The sequence below is a fragment of the Gadus macrocephalus genome, chromosome 3 (genome assembly GCF_031168955.1).
Source record: "Gadus macrocephalus chromosome 3, ASM3116895v1".
Classification (NCBI taxonomy): domain Eukaryota; kingdom Metazoa; phylum Chordata; class Actinopteri; order Gadiformes; family Gadidae; genus Gadus; species Gadus macrocephalus.
This window is the reverse complement of record NC_082384.1, coordinates 24,094,488-24,113,097: the sequence shown is the minus strand read 5'-3', so window position 1 is coordinate 24,113,097 and position 18,610 is coordinate 24,094,488. Positions and strand designations below refer to the sequence as shown.

The 18,610-nt window shown below is 43.5% G+C and overlaps 1 protein-coding gene and 1 long non-coding RNA gene across 2 annotated transcripts; both read right to left on the bottom strand.

Moving 5' to 3' along the window:
• Window positions 1-1,359: 1,359 nt before the first annotated feature.
• On the bottom strand, window positions 1,360-5,943 carry LOC132454690 (uncharacterized). Its single transcript, XR_009524979.1, has 2 exons — window positions 5,555-5,943; window positions 1,360-1,729 (listed from the first exon to the last, which is right to left on the bottom strand). It is a non-coding gene; the product is annotated as an uncharacterized LOC132454690 (long non-coding RNA).
• Window positions 5,944-9,176: 3,233 nt separating this feature from the next.
• Window positions 9,177-18,109, bottom strand: LOC132454668 (multidrug and toxin extrusion protein 1-like). The gene is made up of 16 exons (XM_060048174.1): window positions 17,417-18,109; window positions 16,778-16,879; window positions 16,274-16,342; window positions 15,637-15,785; window positions 15,282-15,324; window positions 15,115-15,159; window positions 14,939-15,036; window positions 14,608-14,705; window positions 13,324-13,505; window positions 12,895-13,003; window positions 12,302-12,377; window positions 11,266-11,335; window positions 10,686-10,818; window positions 10,359-10,453; window positions 9,975-10,038; window positions 9,177-9,838 (listed from the first exon to the last, which is right to left on the bottom strand). Exons 1-16 carry the CDS (start codon window positions 17,726-17,728, stop codon window positions 9,624-9,626), a joined length of 1,860 nt encoding a protein of 619 aa, XP_059904157.1. The 5' UTR covers window positions 17,729-18,109; the 3' UTR covers window positions 9,177-9,623.
• Window positions 18,110-18,610: the final 501 nt, after the last annotated feature.

The following is an 18,610-nucleotide window of genomic DNA, read 5'->3' as shown; positions in this document are numbered from 1 at the left end:
ACAAACCTGACATACACACACACACACATACACAAACATACTGATGCATGCAATCTTGGAACACCTATATAAACAACCCATATGAAGGAATTGGAAATGCAAAGCATGCTTAAAAAAAGATGCAGAGACAGAATAAATAAACAAACATTTCAATTACATTTCTCTTGCAGACCACTTGTGTAATATATTGCCTAGGTAAGGAAGTGGTTCTACAATTTTTTTCACAGTTTTTCCTGAATATCTTTCAATGGAGCAATGTTTGTCATTTGAAATTATGCACAATTATATTCCTGTTCACCACGTCAAACTGTTGCACCAGAGATTTTGTTTTTAAATAAGTGTGAACAAATATCCTGGCATTGCAATTAAAAGGTACGAACGTTTTAAAGTGCAGGTTCAATATATCATATATCATGCATATATCATACCCTGATTAGCCTTGACAACTGATACATGTTGATAATATTTATGACAAACAGTGCAGCTGAGCGAACACCTAGGCCTAACGCTGCTCGCTGCCCCTCAAGACGGAGAGCTCGTGTACACCCAGTAACCTCCAAACGGAACATGCATGCCACCGGTAGAACCAGCCCTAGAAGGGGCGGGGCTATTGGCTGACTTCCTGACACACCGATACCCCCGCGTGAGTAGTGGAAAAGTACTGGAGGTGAATGGGAGTTAAAATGGAGAGGGACTCGATTAAAGGACACCCTTCCAATTAACAAACAAAAGCTGACTTATAATACCCCTATATCATGTGTCTTCAGCACAAAGAAAGAATGTGTTTACTCTTTGTAGGAATGTTTAATTCATTTTTATCTATTTTTTTTCTTCGTATTCTATTTATAAAAATGATTTGTTTCAGCCTAAAAGTGTTCAACAGTGTTCGAGCAACAAGTAAAAATTCGGGCCCACAAACGTTGGCAACGTTTTGAGTTATAAAGGGTAAGGGTAATGCAGAGGAAAAAAGGAAGAAAGAAGACATACGCCATAGCGATGAAACTTAATACTATCTTAATACGGAAACTTAATATTAACTTAATAATATTGTGCATGAAATAGTAACACTACAAAGTCCCAAAGCAGTTAGGACCCTGACCATGAGAGAAGAATTAAACCTGCTACGGTTGAATGAGATCTCTAAATGAGATATCAGATACCGCTCACCTGGGTGCAGTCTCTAAATAGGGAGGTTTAGAGTGACTGAACCAGTGACTGAAACCAGTGTAGGAGCTCAGCAAGATTGAAAGTGTTTTCATAGAAAACTCTTGGATCACACAACACTATGACTCTATTCCCACAGATGTATTACTTCTAACAGTAACAAGGGAAAGAAAAATAAACCAAACACGGCATGAAAGACCAAGTTCACATGCTCATCTTACGCAGGAATTCAGGCCGGCAAGATCGAATGGGACTTGTACGGGCACATTCTGTCTTCTGCTTCGAGCCATCCTGTATAATGTGTGTTCCATACCAATATACCCATGCATTCGAATATGACAAAAGAGCCTTTCTCGACCTCTCCGTGAAATGCCTACCTCCTTCTGTGCTTGCTCGCCCCTCCTCAAAGGCCCTCTTTGTCTTTGTTCAGACGAGATGTTGTTGTGGCGTTCCGGAGCGTCTGATTGGTTCATTAATTGCCGTATTTTTTTGATGGAGTCCAGGGGTCTTCCTGTTTCAGCTTCAAGATGCCACGGACTGCCGATGCAGTTCTTATTTACATGGTCTAAAAAAGAAGACCGCATGAGGAATTAAGGCCATATCATTTCATGACAGCAAACAGTTGTTTAACATCTCAACAAAGTACCTATGTTCTTAAAATGTATGTGAATATGGATGGTGTGCGTGCGTGCGTGTCTGTGTCTGTGTCTGTGTCTGTGTCTGTGTCTGTGTGTGTGTGTGTGTGTGTGTGTGTGTGTGTGTGTGTGTGTGTGTGTGTGTGTGTGTGCGTGCGTTGCTAAGAGGGAGTAGCAGACCTGCAGTGTGCTAGTAACGGTCTAAAGTATGGATTGTATACATCTGAGCAGGAATATCTGGCCAATCTCTGACAGGACAGAAGCAATCTGAGATGCATTTCACCGTGACCATATTTGGATTTGAATGTTGGATGGACAGGTAAACAATTCACTTTGAGGGGCAGCAGCCCCATCCCTATCAGTGTGAGCTACTGCACACGCACACGCACACACACACAGACACACACACACACACACACACACACACACACACACACACACACACACACACACACACACACACACACACACACACACACACACACACACACACACACACACACACACACACAGAAACTGACGCATTCACATAAGGAGGTACGTTTCTTAACATAAAAAAAACATACTTTATGTTAAAATAAATATAATTAATATATACTATACACACATGAACAAAGCTCATTCTGCTGGAGAGGAGAAATGGTCCTGTATTCTCAAACATTTCCTGATCTCTTCTCTTGTTGGAGCTTAAGTGTTGGTGTGTCCTTAATCTAGTTCAACCACTAGATTAGAATGAGTGGGGTAAATACGTTGTTGAGCAATCATCCCGAAATTCGTAAACGGCAATCCAAAAAATAAGAATTTAATTTGGAAACCTCTAAATACCTAATTTCAATACCAAATAGTAACATGCATCATCTATCCCAACCACTGAAATGCCTGCAATGATCAGGGAATGTAGATCTTGCCTTGAAAAATACATTCATTTCCTATGGGTAACTGTATCTCTTTTCAAACAAGTGAGTTGTTACAACATAACATACAGCCATGACTAAATAAATTGATTCAGGAGATAATGAAGAATAGTGATTGAGAAATAAGTGCTTGAATGCTGTCAAACCAGTTTCTCGTGACTGCTGCAAATCATTGTCTACCACATAAAGGACAGTAACTAGAGTTCAGACAACTAGAATGTGAATAGAACCCGCAAGCCAACCCGATCACCCAGTGAAACGACAGTATTATGTCCATGAGATACTTCCTATTACCAGGAATCTAAAGCAATGTACCAGAATTTAATGGACGTGGTGCTGGCTGATCAGGCTGTACATTATCCTTCAGCTGAGCGAGACAAAGTCATTAGTTAGATGAGCTCTGCCGTTGCCCACTTTAATAATAATAATAATAATAAATGAAATGTATATAGCGCTTAATATGGTACTCTAAGACGCTTTACATATTGCCCTATCAAAACTATGTAAGACAGACTAGGAATAAAAGAAAAACAGAGGTTAAACATGAAGAATAAGGTGGGAGTTAGGTGGGGAAGGCTAGTGTGAAAAGGTATGTTTTGAGGGCAGATTTGAAAGAAGAGAGGGTTGGAGAGACTTTGATGTGGGAGGGGAGTGAATTCCAAAGGGTGGGGGCAGCAACTGAGAAGGCCCGATCACCCCAAGTCCGTCGCTCAGTCCGTGGAACTTGTAGCAGGTTGGCAGAATTGGACCTGAGGAATCGGGAGGGGGCGTGGTGATGGAGGAGGTCGGCAAGGTAGGGGGGGGCTAGGCTGTTGAGGGCCTTGTAGGTGATGAGTAAGATTTTGTAGTTGATTCTGTGTTTAATTGGAAGCCAATGGAGTTCACGGAGGACAGGTGTGATGTGTTCTCTGGAGCGGGTACCAGTGAGGAGGCGTGCAGCTGAGTTCTGGACATATTGAAGTTTTTTGAGGAGGCAGAACTTTGAGGCAGATTGGGATAAAATGCTGTAAAGGTAACTTTTGCAATTTCAACATATATCATATTGGCTAAAGTGAATCATACATGCCAAGTCAAACAATGCGTTTTCGTAGACTTCAACGATCCGGTAGCCTGGAGAAAACATCCGACCTCACAAGTTCATCAACTGTTTCTGAAGTTTTTGAAGTTGAAGAACTTTACGTTTTTGAAACACAGACTTGAATATTAGGATGGTCTAACGATACAAACATCCTGCTTCTAGATATAAGAAAACATCTAATAAGAAGCGAGTACGTTGTTGTTGATATACACTATTCATTTAATAATATTCCTGTCGGTAAAATGTATTTACATTATGCGACTAGCCACACAGGAGATATATGATGCAGGAACTGATATGGCAGTGGTGCCCAGGTCTGAAATCCACCCCAATTTACATCATGCATCTTTCGGTTACATTAACATCCTAATGCATGTGTGTGCATACCACACCACCACACAAGCTAGGCTCCTTAAAGCAGCCCCTGACCCTTTTGCCCATCAGGTGACCTCAAGGTGAGCAGCAGACACCTGATCCCAAGGTTGGCTAGCACAGATATATATGGTGTTAGCTTTGTCATTTGCTTATTTTGAATTTATATGATTTTCTTTTTATCTTTTTGGACGTAGACCTTTAACGAATTGACTGGCAGTGGGTCAAATCCGTCCTAAGGGCGTTTACAACATATTGCATCCTGGGATTTTTTGTTGGCGACCCGTGTTCCAATATCCATACTTCCATCAGTACATTTAAACGAAGTACACAATATCCGCACTCACTAAATGCGCTAATATTCAGATGTCAGTGTTGTTCCAAATCGAGTACTCCGTGGTGCACTAACCGGAAATTAGGATCACGACTGCCGCCGCGGCTCCTCCCCCGCAATAAACATCCCGCTTTGAACGGTGAACTCTTTACGCCTAGCAGCTATAACTATAAAAACTACAAAATGACTATTAATGTGGGCTATGGGGAAAATGCGCCGACGTTGGCTCAGTCTGGCTCTGCCCTCTTCCGCTACGTAGCTAAGATTGGCTGCCGTTGAGTACGAAAAGTGTACATCGCTAAACACTTCGCGATTTGACCGTTTTGAGTACAACATCTGGGGCCTTTCAGTACACTTATTTTCGCCCGACCTGGATCGGAACGCCCTACGTACTCAAACTTAGGCTAGTAAGTACGGATAATATGGATATTGGAACACTTAAGTCATGACTCCAGAGAGTTATAGTAACGTTATCTCTAAAATAAACGTAAATATACTGTAACGTAGCCAAATTACAACGTTGTTTTGCCAAGTCTCACAACAAATGCAGTTTCAAACCCATCTACAAATTTCACGATTAATTACTGAACATTGACCAACACAAAACAACAACCAATAACATTCCTATGCTGCTGTACTTGGTAAAACAGCAGCAGTCATTGCTCAGTGACGATGTACGGCTTGTGGCGCAGGCGCACTCAATTAGAGCCGCCCGCCACATCCTCGTATAGGGCCTACACAAGCACGGACGTTAATTTGTGGTCGTTCAAATATATGACGTTTGGGCTAAGCCGTTAATTAGCAAACCCCTATTAAGCTGTGATTTAACTTAGATGTAATATTAACAGCTTCATGAGATATTCATAAGCCTAATTGAAAAGTTGCCTAACTGGCGGCAACTACGCTGGGTTAGACGGTTAGACGGAAGGTGACCCATTTAAGGAAAATATAGGGTCCCTGATATATATATGTATATATATTCAAGTATATTTTCTGTGCAAATAACCATCCATGTTAAATTATTTGAGATAGCTAGATTGTGGCGATTCAATCTTACCTTAATATTTCATCCCAATAATTGTGGACTACAACCAATATGGCTGCCGCTGGTCTTCATCCATCACTGAAGACGTGCCCGCGCAGCTGTGCGCGCGCAGCCTCCACGGTGAACGGTAAAGAATCGAAAGGCCCTAACGTTAAATAGATCGTATTTTGAGGACGCTTATCGTTTGGGTTTCATAACCGAGAGAATACATGGGCTTCAATGTGTTATTTGAGAAACACTTGTTTATTGGGAAAACGACTTTTTGACACATTGTTAATATTTTTATATATATTAATAAATATTGATAAAGAAGGGCTGACGTCTTTATATGACGAGTGAACGGCATAAATAAATAAACAAATACATAGATAAAATAATTCTAATAATTTAAATATAATTATACTAACCCTATTTTTTTCTCTAGGCCTATAGGATATGAGCTTTAAAATACTATTCAATTATAAAAATATTAATTAATTACTCAGGCAAAAGGAATCAATTAATCTTGCAGCCAGATAGTTAATTTAAACATTAATTCTGTCCAAAACAAAACTTTCAGCAACATTGTCCAGTAAAGAAGCTATAAAAATATGTAGGCTATATAATTAAAATGTAATGGAGTTAGCCATTCATTTTGCGAATGGACTGTTCCTTGAATCAACATCCATAAATGTCATGTACACACACACACACACACACACACACACACACACACACACACACACACACACACACACACACACGCACACACGCACACACACACGCACACAATTTGTTGGAACTGTGAAACTTTGTGAAAATCATGTCCTACACTTCAGTACATTCTATTCCTTCATTCCCTCTTCATATTAAGTGACCAACTTACCACCAGGTCACACTAGAAAGCTCTTTCTAGCTTCCGGTATTATACGTGACATCAGAATTTATCTTGCACTTTTTGGTGACGTAAAAAGATTTCAATATCTACCATAGATTACTACCCCTCCAACTTTAGACACTCTATGTGCTGAAAAATAATGTTGCATTTGCTATACCATGCTTTACGTTAATGGAATTACTGTGTCTAAACACTAAACAGGCAATAAGATGTTAGGTTGCCAACAGTGACATCCAGAGATTCAATGTATCAAACGGTGTAGAATGGCTTTAAACATGGCCAACATTACCAAGCTCTCTCAGCAGGGGGTCTATTACTATATGTTTACGACCACACCTTGGGCTACTTATCTGGTGTCAGGCTGTCCTGCTACAACTCACTCGTTCACAGTGGGCTTAAGGTTATGGGGTCACACACTGGCACTGTTCGAAATCGGTGCACTCACATTTGAGCTGTTCAACTATCTCTTAACCCACCAGGCTGCAACCCTATTTGCGTCTCCCCTCTGTGTGGTGTAGAGTTGCCGGTGGCAAGACGCCATGATCCAGGGGGTAAGAGTGCCGCCATGTCACCACCAAACATAGCTCCTGTCCTTGTTGCAGCACTGCAGGCGAGCTGACTATGATAAACATTTAGGCATTTTGTTTGTGTGTTGCGTGACCCTGACTCAATTGTTTTTAGGACGTGCTGACTGATAGGGAGGGTTTAAAGAAGATGGACGACAGATAAAATAGATATCACGGGTTAGGCTACTGCTCCGACAAGCTTCACTGTTTGGAGGTAGTCGTTTGTAACGCGTATACACAATAACCAGGGTGCTTATTTCAATTGTGTATCCAAAAGACTTCTCGAATTGCATTGATATGTATACGATAAAGAAAGGATCTAAAATAACACCTAGTCATATATAATGCTAAACAAGAGAAATAAGTAGACAATCACCGTGTTATTATAATAAATCAGATTTATTATCGTATCGGGTTAAGATGTTGATTTGCAAGGCACCCAGAGGCACCCAACGGGTGGGTGACGTGCCCTGGGGGGTGTAGCTGGTGTCTGGGAACGGAGATACCATCTGTAGGGCACTGACACTGGTAGCACGAGATTGGACTGCTTCCTCATAAACGAGAACATCGGGGGGTCCCAACCTTTTGCTTGAGGGGCGCCCCTTAATCATCGTCGTCATCATCCAGACCTCTAATGCGGAGCACATCATATGCAAAGGGTAATGCATTCATAAAAAGGCCTTCATAGGCGGTGGCCGAGCAGAGAATGCCATCGCACCCTTTGTACACAATCGTTGCAGCAAGAAGGGCTTCAATGGAAAACCTTACAATGAAAAACATATAATGGACTGCACAAAGCAAGGCTATTTTTTAAATAAAAAATGACAAGCCATAATACTATACTTATAAATTAATCTATATTTATATTATTAATAATTTACTAATAATAAGTGCGGATATATCTATATAAATTACTCTATTGCAAGAATACAACCCACGTGCCAGCTGCAACTGCCTCATGTTTGCGATGGATGATGGTGCATTTATAAAAAGGTGAATCGATTATTTAAATGGTTTTAGGGCCCACATAGTCAAACCGACTTTCACAACCACGAGCAAACTGCCTACAAGCGAGTAGTTTGAATACGGTCACTGGGTCTTTATTGATATGAGTAGCAGATGCTCTCTGGTAAAAAGGATGAAGGTACGGTTAAAAAGGATTTTCATGAACTAACAATGGTGCCACAATATCAAAAAAAAAATCAGTACCACTGTTCTAGACGATTTGACCTCTGTGCAAATGTTTCCATAGGCCTATATAACCCTGGTTAGCTACATTTATTCAGGCAAATGGTGCACGTATCTTTATCTCACGTTGACCGGCTGGTCTCTCACTTATTTTTCCAAAGATAATCTCAAAGGTGGTTGAGACTTATTTATTTTTTTAACAAAAATGTCAGTACTCTCAGGTCGCTGGCCGGTCCCTTTCTGTTCATGACTAGCCTGACCTCTAGTGGCGCGCGCTGAATACTACAAGCATCCTCTTGCAGCTCTTGAATGACGTCAGCTGAATACAGCATCTGTTTACACCGCTGCCCAGATTATGCCACCACATATTATTCTCCAAATACAAACCAAAAGGCATGACTGTAACATAAACCACATCAACTCTGGCCGTCTTGACAACTCGGGTTGACTGTCACCAGGGCGAAAACCCCTAGAGAAGAGGAAGCAGCCTCCTAACTACAAAGGGCCTCCTATGGACTCGGGGAGTGGCCTTAGCTTCTACCCCGCCACTGATGACCTGTTCCCTTCTCAGGTCGCATGCATTTTAACATCATGGACAACCTGCAGAGCTCATAGCAGAGAACAAACGTTCATATATTTTCCCGATCCGTTAGAAATGTAAGATAATCCTTTATCTTTATTCAGATCCCAATTAGCTTCCACAGCTGCGGTCGCTATTCTTTCTGGGGTCCACATAAAATAAATAACAACACATATAAACATACATGCAGTACAACAACCTATCTACACCACAAAAAATCCCACATCCTCAATGGATCCCATATAGTCTCCTGTCATGATCAATTCTGGTATGATTGTAGCTAACACTTAATAATTGATTTTTACAATAATTTCATAAAATTCACATAGGTTATATTATCTGTTGTTCATGTTATGTTCATGGCAACGCAAGCAAATGATAATTTTACCATCATTTTACCAGGCAACAAGAAGCCAGAACAGGTTGGGAATTTACTCTGGCTTTATGCAAATTGTGTTAACCAACTTTACGATAAATATTAATTGAGGAATTGCATTCACGTCATGGTCTTCACTCACCGGCAATTGCATTTGCCTTGTGCTCTAGCACCATCTAGGGGCCGTTTGGTAAAACATTGTCCAGGGCGTTTCCATAGCGTCACAAATTAGCCCCATATAAATAGAGGCATCCCTCAACTGGCGAGAGAATAGAACGCTGGAATTTTGATGTTTTATTTGGGTATGGCACGTTCAGATGTAAAACAACATTACCGTTCATGGATGATGTTGTTTGAGTATGTTAGTCAAAAAACTCAATCCAGGCTTGGACTTCCACCATAAATGTCTGTCTCTACACACACACACACATACACACACACACACACACCCCTATAGGATCAGAAGCAGAAAGTAGTTGTTGTGGTGGTTGCAACTATCCGAGCAGGGAAACGAACAGATACTTCAGGAGGACTGCAACCACCAAAGAGGAGACGGCGAGCAGCAGGGTCAGACCGCGGCGTAGAATCAGCTGTCTGCCGGTCAGTACCACGCCCACCGTGGTGGCCCCGCCCACCTTGATGTCCGGGGTCGGTGCCGTCTCCCCCTCCTCCGGGCTCAGACTGAGCTGGGGGGCGCCCGGGCCTACATCTGAACAAGGAACGCACGGTTGCCAAATTTGAACGGCGTCGTTAGAAAAATCAAAGCAAAAAGAGTTGTACGTTGTCGTGTATAAGCTGCTTCACCAAGAGTCAGACAGATAAAACAACGAGATGTCTTTGATTACCTTCATATTCCATCTCGATCTCGTCCTTTATTTCCACTCTCTGGACTCCAGCCCTCACGAGTGCCTGTTCATTGACATCAAGAACAGGGTTTCAGCATGAATGTCATAAGAGTGGTCTCACCGGGCATGTCTGCATGTAGGTAACTGCATGTGTTACAGCGGTTTTACCAATCATGTAAGAACAGCCATGTTCACCATGTAGGTAAGAACGGCGGTTTCGCAAATCATGTAAGAACAGTGGGTCCGACATGTATCTAAGAGCAGCGGCTTCAACATGCATGACAGAACAGCCGTTTCAGTGTACACTGCAGTAGTAATTTTGGGGGGGGGGGGGGGGAGGGGGGGTAATATGCTGATAGCTTGAGTCCGGCTCTACAACCTCACCTCATCGCTGGCCTTCTGCCAGTTCAGTTTAGACAGGAAAATCAGAAAGAAGACGGCCTGTATCGCCACGCAAAACAAAAGTCCCGTCCACAGTCCTGAAAGGGAGGCAACGGGAGAAAAGAAAAACCTTGTGAGAATGTTCCTTTGTGTCATCACAGGTTGAATCATAGGCCCAATCCCATTTCTACCCCTTACCCCTTCCCCTTACCCCTCCCCCTTGTTTTGAAGGGGGAAGGGGAAGGGGTAAGGCGTAAGGGGTAGAAATGGGATTGGGCCTATGATTGGATGATTGGATCGGCGGGTGTGTTGCAGTTTCTTCCCACTAACCCACGATGCCCATGTGAGCGGCGAACATCAGGGACACCCCGATGGGGAAGCCGATGATATAGTAACCCACAAAGTTACAGAGGGCACCTATGCTTTGCTTCCCGGCCCCCCTGATTATACCCCCCGTCACACCCTGTGGGAAACACAACACAGATCGCCATGCCATCAACATACTGTGCACAGGACACCTTACCGCCCCCCCCCCCCCCCCCCCCACACACACACACACACACACACACCCCTCTTATGCCCCTATTGTATGTTGTACGTCCTTGCACTGCAAAAATAGTACTTAGCATCTTATGCTAGCCTTCTTTGACGTATACAGGGAATGGGTTAACCTAACCATTGTTGGTGCTTGGCACTTGTTTCTATGAACATACGTACTGTACCGACAGCACTATATTGTTGTTTTCTCTTTCTTCTGACAAATGTACTTATTGTAAGTCGCTTTGGATAAAAAGCGTCTGCTCAATGCCCTGAATGTAAATGTAAGGACACATAACGGAAGGAAATTACAGAGGGTCCCTCCGATTGGCTGAGCCTTGTGGCCCCTGTGTTGAGCGAGTCCGTTCCTCACCGCTATGCAGTCGATCAGGTGGAAGCAACTGTATATGATCATGACGTCAGCGACCCTGTCAATAATGCCTCTATGGATACAAGCAAAGAGAGAGAGTTCTGTTAGCTGGTGGCGACGATGCGGAAACACAGTACAAATGTATGGAGTAAAGGTGCATCGAGAAGAATGGTGGCATTGGATTTTGTCTGGTATTGGAGTTTGACTAAATGGCAAAATCCAATACATATGGTTCACTATCATAAGGTCAAACATCTCCTGGTTATGTTATCGTTCACTATCATAAGGTCAAACATCTCCTGGTTATGTTATCGTTCACTATCATAAGGTCAAACATCTCCTGGTTATGTTATCGTTCACTATCACAAGGTCAAACATCTCCTGGTTATGTTATCGTTCACTATCATAAGGTCAAAGACTCCCGGTTGTGTCATGGTTCACTATCATAAGGTCAAGTATTCCTGGTTATGTTCTGAAATCTTGTAGCAAGCTGCTATAATTGAGCTACGTCCTCTACAACGTAGAGAGCGAGTAGGGTTATTGTCCCGTCCCACGCTGCTCCACGTCACTCCCTTCCCCCGTGTTTTCGCCGCACGTCAGTGTTCCGCGTCACGTTAATTGTTTTCACCTGTCCCTCATTACCTCTCCCCTACTAGTGGATTTAAGGCAATGTGTTTCCCTCCTTCTGTGCCAGTTAGTCCGAGTACCTCCGTGTCGAGCGTCCCTACCTGCATTAGTCTCCCAGTGTTCCTGCATTAGTCTCCCAGTGTTCCATTAAATGTCCGCTCACCCGCATCAACCCCTCGACTCTTCTGTCTACCTTTGCCCTGATTGCCACTGCCCTCCCGTGTACCGAACCATTGCCTCCAGTAAAGACCACACTCTCTGATTCTACCTGCCTGTCGACACAAGTCGTGCTCATGAGTCCCAACACCTATTTGCAACAGCCAATACAATTATGGTACATTGGAAGGTAGAAGCAGGTGTAACGATTTGGCACCTCGTACCTTTGAACACGGTTAAGGTTCTTCGTACTTACCGATCCTTGGTGAAAATGTAGCCAACGTAATCTTTTGGGATACCAAGAGTAGCTCCAACGAAAACAGAGACTATCACTGTAGCAAGAAATCAAATGTTAGTTAAGCTATGAAAGTATTGGATACTTTGATGAACAACATGTTATGAGACACTTTTGAATAAAGGTGGAAGTTATAGGAGTCATCGAAGGGGGGTAATTCAGCATTCATATTTAGTTATATTCTGTAAACACTATCTTACAATTTGGAAGTTAAGATTGACATTTAAAATAAATGTATAACACGTAAACCAAGGAAGGTTGCGACATATTAACGGTAAACTTTGGCTTTGTTCTAGCAGTTTGGGGTTCATATTGTGTATACTTTGCACACTTCTATCAACTACAAATTCCCTGGTCGCAGCGTAATGCGAGCTCATTCAACGCATGGTGAGGTACAGACACCATAAATAAGGTTGTTTAAGAACTCAATAAGCCAAGAGAAACTCCCCAAGCCCCAGTGGGCCCAAAAAGAACACTGCAGAATAGACCAATAAGCAGAATCTTTCAGTGAAGAGGATCCAGACACCCTGATAAAGTAGTTTAGCCGGACGTACTTGCACAGACGATGGCCACCTTGCTGGTCAGCTTGGCCTGCTCTACTTTCCCAGCACCCAGAGCGTTCCCAACACGCACACTGGCCGCCACCGCGAATCCCAGAGGGAACTGTGGAAACACATGACATATTTAGATATCCAGTGTGTGTAAATTGGATCGTAACCAAGTGAAAATTTTACTAATTTCTTTGCATGCAACGCAGCTTCATTACTGCTAGAATACAGCAGGTATGGGTGGGTTTAAATCACAGCCCATCTTGATTTTCCTTTTAATATATATATATATTATACGTAATTATTTGCTTTATTGAGATTTGATCAATTTTGGTGACTTGTCACTCATCCCTGAGCTAGGCCCAGGTGGACCGAGGTACAACAAAAGCTGTGTCATGCTGATTCGCGAAAGAAGTAATGCTTCACTGGAATCACCATGTAAGACAACGTCGCCAGTTCGTAAACGATTGACTGAGCTCCCAGCTCCTGCTCACTGATGAGGCCGGCCAGGAACCCTCCCAGCTCGAAGATCCACCACTCCAGGCACAGCATGAGCATGCTGGGAATGGCCAGCTTGATGAAGGGACCCCATTCCTGCAGACATTCCTGGGACCAACCTGTAACCCACAAGGGTCAGATATAGACTGAAAGGGTCAAGTAGGTTGTTTTGGATGGGAGAAAGAATAACTACAACTAAACTAAGTCTAAGAGATTATGTACCAACCTCTTTTAACAATCATTTTGCTCAGGGAAAAATACAGATTTTATACTTTCCATTTACATTTAGCAGACGCTTTTATCCAAAGCGACTTAATATGGAAATTTGTCAGAAGCAAGGGCAACAGTACAACGATTTCGGTATAGTAAGGAACTAGTTCATTGAAACTTACACTTGCACTTACATTTGCTAGATTAACCCATTCCCCAAATAAAACAAAGATAGCTAGGATACTTCAGTAATGATTTACTGGTTTGATTTGACAGCACAATGATACAATCATTGTGCTGTCAAATCAAACATTACTTTGCAGGGAAGGATGTCACCTTCTCTCCAGAGAAGCATCACTAGAGTTAGAGTGACATTATTGATTTTATCAAGCTCTGTCAAACATTAAACAGGGTAAGGTTCAAAACGAAAACACTTTGAACAACAAATCAAAGACCCAAGAGTTAGATTTGATAAACGCCAAGCTCCGAATGTACATCACATTACACCCTCTAGTCATGTGCCCCCTATCAACCGTGAGCTAACGCGGTCCAATCAAATGCACGTGCACTGCTCAATTTAAGACCTTCTATCGCAACCACTCTGCAAAGTTAAGCGTGCTGGGAAGAATTCACCCTCGACCACCACCAGCCTACACCTGATGTGGTTCTGCTCTGTATCGTATGTGACCTACACAATGGCTTGGGACATCTGATGTACCCCCGTGGGAGATTGTATAGTGCTCCCTGTTGTAAAACGTTGGTCTGCTGTTGGTACTCGCACCAGAAAAGAGTGGAACAACAGCTCCAAACCTTTGACATGAGGGATTCCTAACAGAGCAGTAATTACTACAGGAGTGTACTTCAGGATTATCTACAAAAACCCTTCGATACACAGGACAACTCTTATTATAGCATAATAACCATGTTAAACCGCCATCTCTGGCTTTCTCCCTCCGAAAAGATCGAATGAAGTCAGTGAAGTCTCAGCCAGAAAAGGGCCAAACAGCTCACCTCCCCATGTGGTCTTGTGTAGTCCCCTGCAGTTAATGTAGACGAAGAGGGACACGGCCAGCACGTACTGGGAGATCACGTTGGCTGCTGCAGAGCCACTGTGTTGAAGAAGGGAGCAACAGGCGGATGTTAGAGACACAGAGGGGAAGGCAGGGAGTGTTTGAGGTTCATCTACAGACTTTTGTTCATTCTGCTGAGGTGATGAAAACTCAAAATGTACGTTGTTGAGGATTGGAAAGTGATACTTCCATCAAGGCAATTTGGTTGTTGGATGTTACTTTTATTATTATATGTCATTATTAAAGATCTACACTGTGATGTGAACACTCACCCGACGCCCATATCAAGAGGGAAGAGGAAGACATAGTTGATGATGGCGTTGAGAATGTTTCCTATAAGTCCCGTTATCACTTGGGGCCATATAATACCCTACGACCGCAATAATAAATCACCATGAATATCAAAACAACGCATATAAAACCAGTGCTTTGTGTCCAAACTGCGTACCATATTCTGAAGATAGCGGGCCTGTAGTTGGTACATGAAGGCAGCCTAGAAAGACAAGATGGAGGATATAAATCAGGAGCCAAATCACTGAACAGGTTTATAGGTCTGTAATGAGAGTGGAAGGAGCCAAGTGAAGACTCTGACATTAAGAGGAATGCAGGGCTCACCGGCAGGGCGGGCATGAAGATCTGCACGTAGAACTGTGAGAGACTTCAGCGGGGTCGGTGGGAAAGTAAAAAAGTGAAACGAGAGTAAGAATCATTCACCCTCTAGCAAGCATAGAGCTATCCTTCAACGAGAATGCCATTTATTATTTTGGAAACTTCAGTGTGGCACTATTATTATAATGTGGTATTCACAGTCAAGTTTAGTGTACACGTTAATTAAAGAGATATTAATCAATCTAATTATGATTCTGTTTTATTTCATGTTCTGTGATGTTACCCAACTCCCACTGACTCAAACTCCATAAGAAAGCTAGGCTAATCAGGCTTCAAGCGGAGCCTTTAGCGAGCGGCTAACCTGGCTACTTCCGGGCTCATCTTCACCAGCAGGAGGATGGGCTCGGTGTTGACCAGCAGGGCCCAGCAGGGGAAGCAGGTCAGCAGCAGTATCAGAATGCCCCGCTGAAGGATCACTCCCACCCGCCTCAGGTTCCCGCTCCCGTAGGTCTGCAGAGGAAGAGCACCGAGACCGCAACACCACACCAGGCAGAGCTGAGGTCAACCGCCATCACACCCTCTCACACCACGGGGATCCAGGGACAAGAAAACAAACTGGATCCCAGCGTAAACAGTGTGAACGCTGTTGTTTGTGCCCGTTTCCGTGGGTCGGGAGATCCGGTTGTTAGGTGAAGGATGTGAACTGAAGGATAGGCGTTGTAGTTGATACACGGACTGCGGTTTTATAGCGCTTTTCTAACCAGTGGTCAGGCAAAGCGCTTTACAATATTGCCTAATATTCACCCATACACCGACGACGGTGTCTGCCATGCAAAGCAACAGCCAGCTCGTCGCTAGCAGTCAGGGTGAGGTGTTTTGCTCAGGGGCACATCGACACTCCGCTAGGAAGAGCCGGGGCTCGAACTAGCAACCTTCCGGTTACCAGCCAACCTGCTCTACCTTTTCAGCCACATGCCGCTGTGTTGTGGATATAGTACCTGGGAGATGAGCGTATCACAGGCCGACGCCATACCGCTGCCAATGGAAATACCGGTGATATTGATCACCTGGAATCAATAGAAAAGGTGTTAGGGTGAAGTATCAAGTCATGCGATAGAACTACATGCTATGAGTCAGCTCAACGCAGAAAACATGATCTAGAAAATGTAGTATTCGGGTCACTCTGGTTAAACATCACTTTTGTGGTTCCTTGAACCAACATCACGATGAATCAATGATTTCCAGTGTCTGTGGGCCATCCTTCCTTTGTAATTGCAGTATGATGTTAAATCTGTGCCCTTGAAATGACCCATTGGGTTCATAATAACCTGGTGATATAAGAGGTCTTTGTCGGGCACCAATGAGTGGGCAGAGCCAGGTGCCATACTATTACTACACTGCAACAACTTAGTTTCCAATGACAATCGTGTTCAGAATGGAATAACACGGAATGAGGGATTAACCTATGGGATTAACACATACAGATACTAAAACAATCTCACCGCGATGGATAAGGCCACGCCGGCCAGCTCTGTCTTCCCCATGTGACCACAGAACACTGTGCTGACAAAGCTGATGAGGAACACCATCATCTGAGACACCATCTACAAGGAAAACGTTGCATCATTATTAGTTTAGAAACAAGTATGCCCTATTTAACCAACAAGGTAAACTTGATTTTAATAGTAGTTTCACGATGAAGAAATCCCTCCTCTTCTTTCGATCCCAGACAGTAAACGAGGTCGTATTGTTAGTTAAAAAGAAAAAGAAAAAAAAAGAAAGAAATATATATAGGCCTATATAATTAAACGATTTAGCCGGTTTTACAGAGCAAATGACATTACTGTCCAAAAGAAACGTTTCATTATTAGTTTAGAAACAATTAGGCCCGTTCACGCCAATGAGCATGACGAAATGCGAAATTAGATCATCATCAAACAGTTAACCAACAACGTTTAAACAATAAACTTGATTTTAATAGTAGTTTCACAATGAAGAAATCCCTCATTTTCTTTCAATCCCAGACAGTAAACGAGGTCGTATTGTTAGTTAAAAATACCAAAAAAATCATAAAAATAATAATTATACGATTCAGCCTGGTTTTACAGAGCAAATGATAATAGTGTCTTAAAGAACCTTACCACCGGTCCAGCCAGCTTCAGGATGTGGACTATCTCATCCTGGTAGACCTTCGGCACCAACTTGGACAGGCGAGAGACACAGCTGCAGCAACACGCGTGTTCAGGGTCTGCTTTGGGGTTCTCGTACACGTTTGATGAGGTTTCTATCTCTTTCTGGCTTTCAAATGCCTCTTTCAACTTGTAATTAGGGATTTCCATTTTGATTATGTCCTGAATCGGAGTCGAATAAATCCCGAGAGGTACCGCTTCTGATCTGTCCATGCTGGACCTGCGTGGACACGTTGCCGGTGGCGCGGTAGGAACGTGTTCCATTACTCTGATTACTTGCACAGGATGACGGACACTGACACGCAACACTCATGGAAGACTGCTACTGAGCACTTGGTCAAACATCAACATCATAGCCTATTACGTTCTGCGCGCCAATCACTCTAAACAATGGGCGCGTCTCTTCGAGGCTATGACTCTTTTACTGTATAGCCTCGGTTGTCCTGAGCGACAGATGTAGTAAGACGATAGTTCCAACGTGCCGTGTTTCTATAATTTAATTCTGAATAAGAGAAGAAAGATAGTTCGACAACCTGAAGACTGGGCAAGGGTTATAGTTATTAGTTCAGGGGGGCGCCCGCATCCACAGTGGGGGAACTGCCCAATGAGAGCGAGAGGAGTGTCCTTAGCGGTGTAGTGAAAGCCGCTGCGTCGGAGTATTTTATAGTGAGGGAGGACCCCGAGAGGCAGCGCCATGTGTGCAGAAGCCCCCGAGCCGCAGGCACACACACACACGCACACGCACGCACGCACACACACGCACGCACGCACACACACACACACACACACACACACACACACACACACACACACACACACACACACACACACACACACACACACACACACACACACACACACACACACACACACACACACATGCAGTACGCACGCACACACTCACACACAGGCAAACACACACGCACGCACGCACGCAGGCAGGCACACACACACACACACACACACACACACACACACACACACACACACACACACACACACACACACACACACACACACACAGGCAGGCACGCACACACAAAAAGCTGTCCCCATTTGAAGTGCACTATGTCTCAGTTGAGACTCCACAGGCTCCACACGTCACGGCGGAAGGGATGCTTGGCTGTCATTTACCAGTCAGAGTTC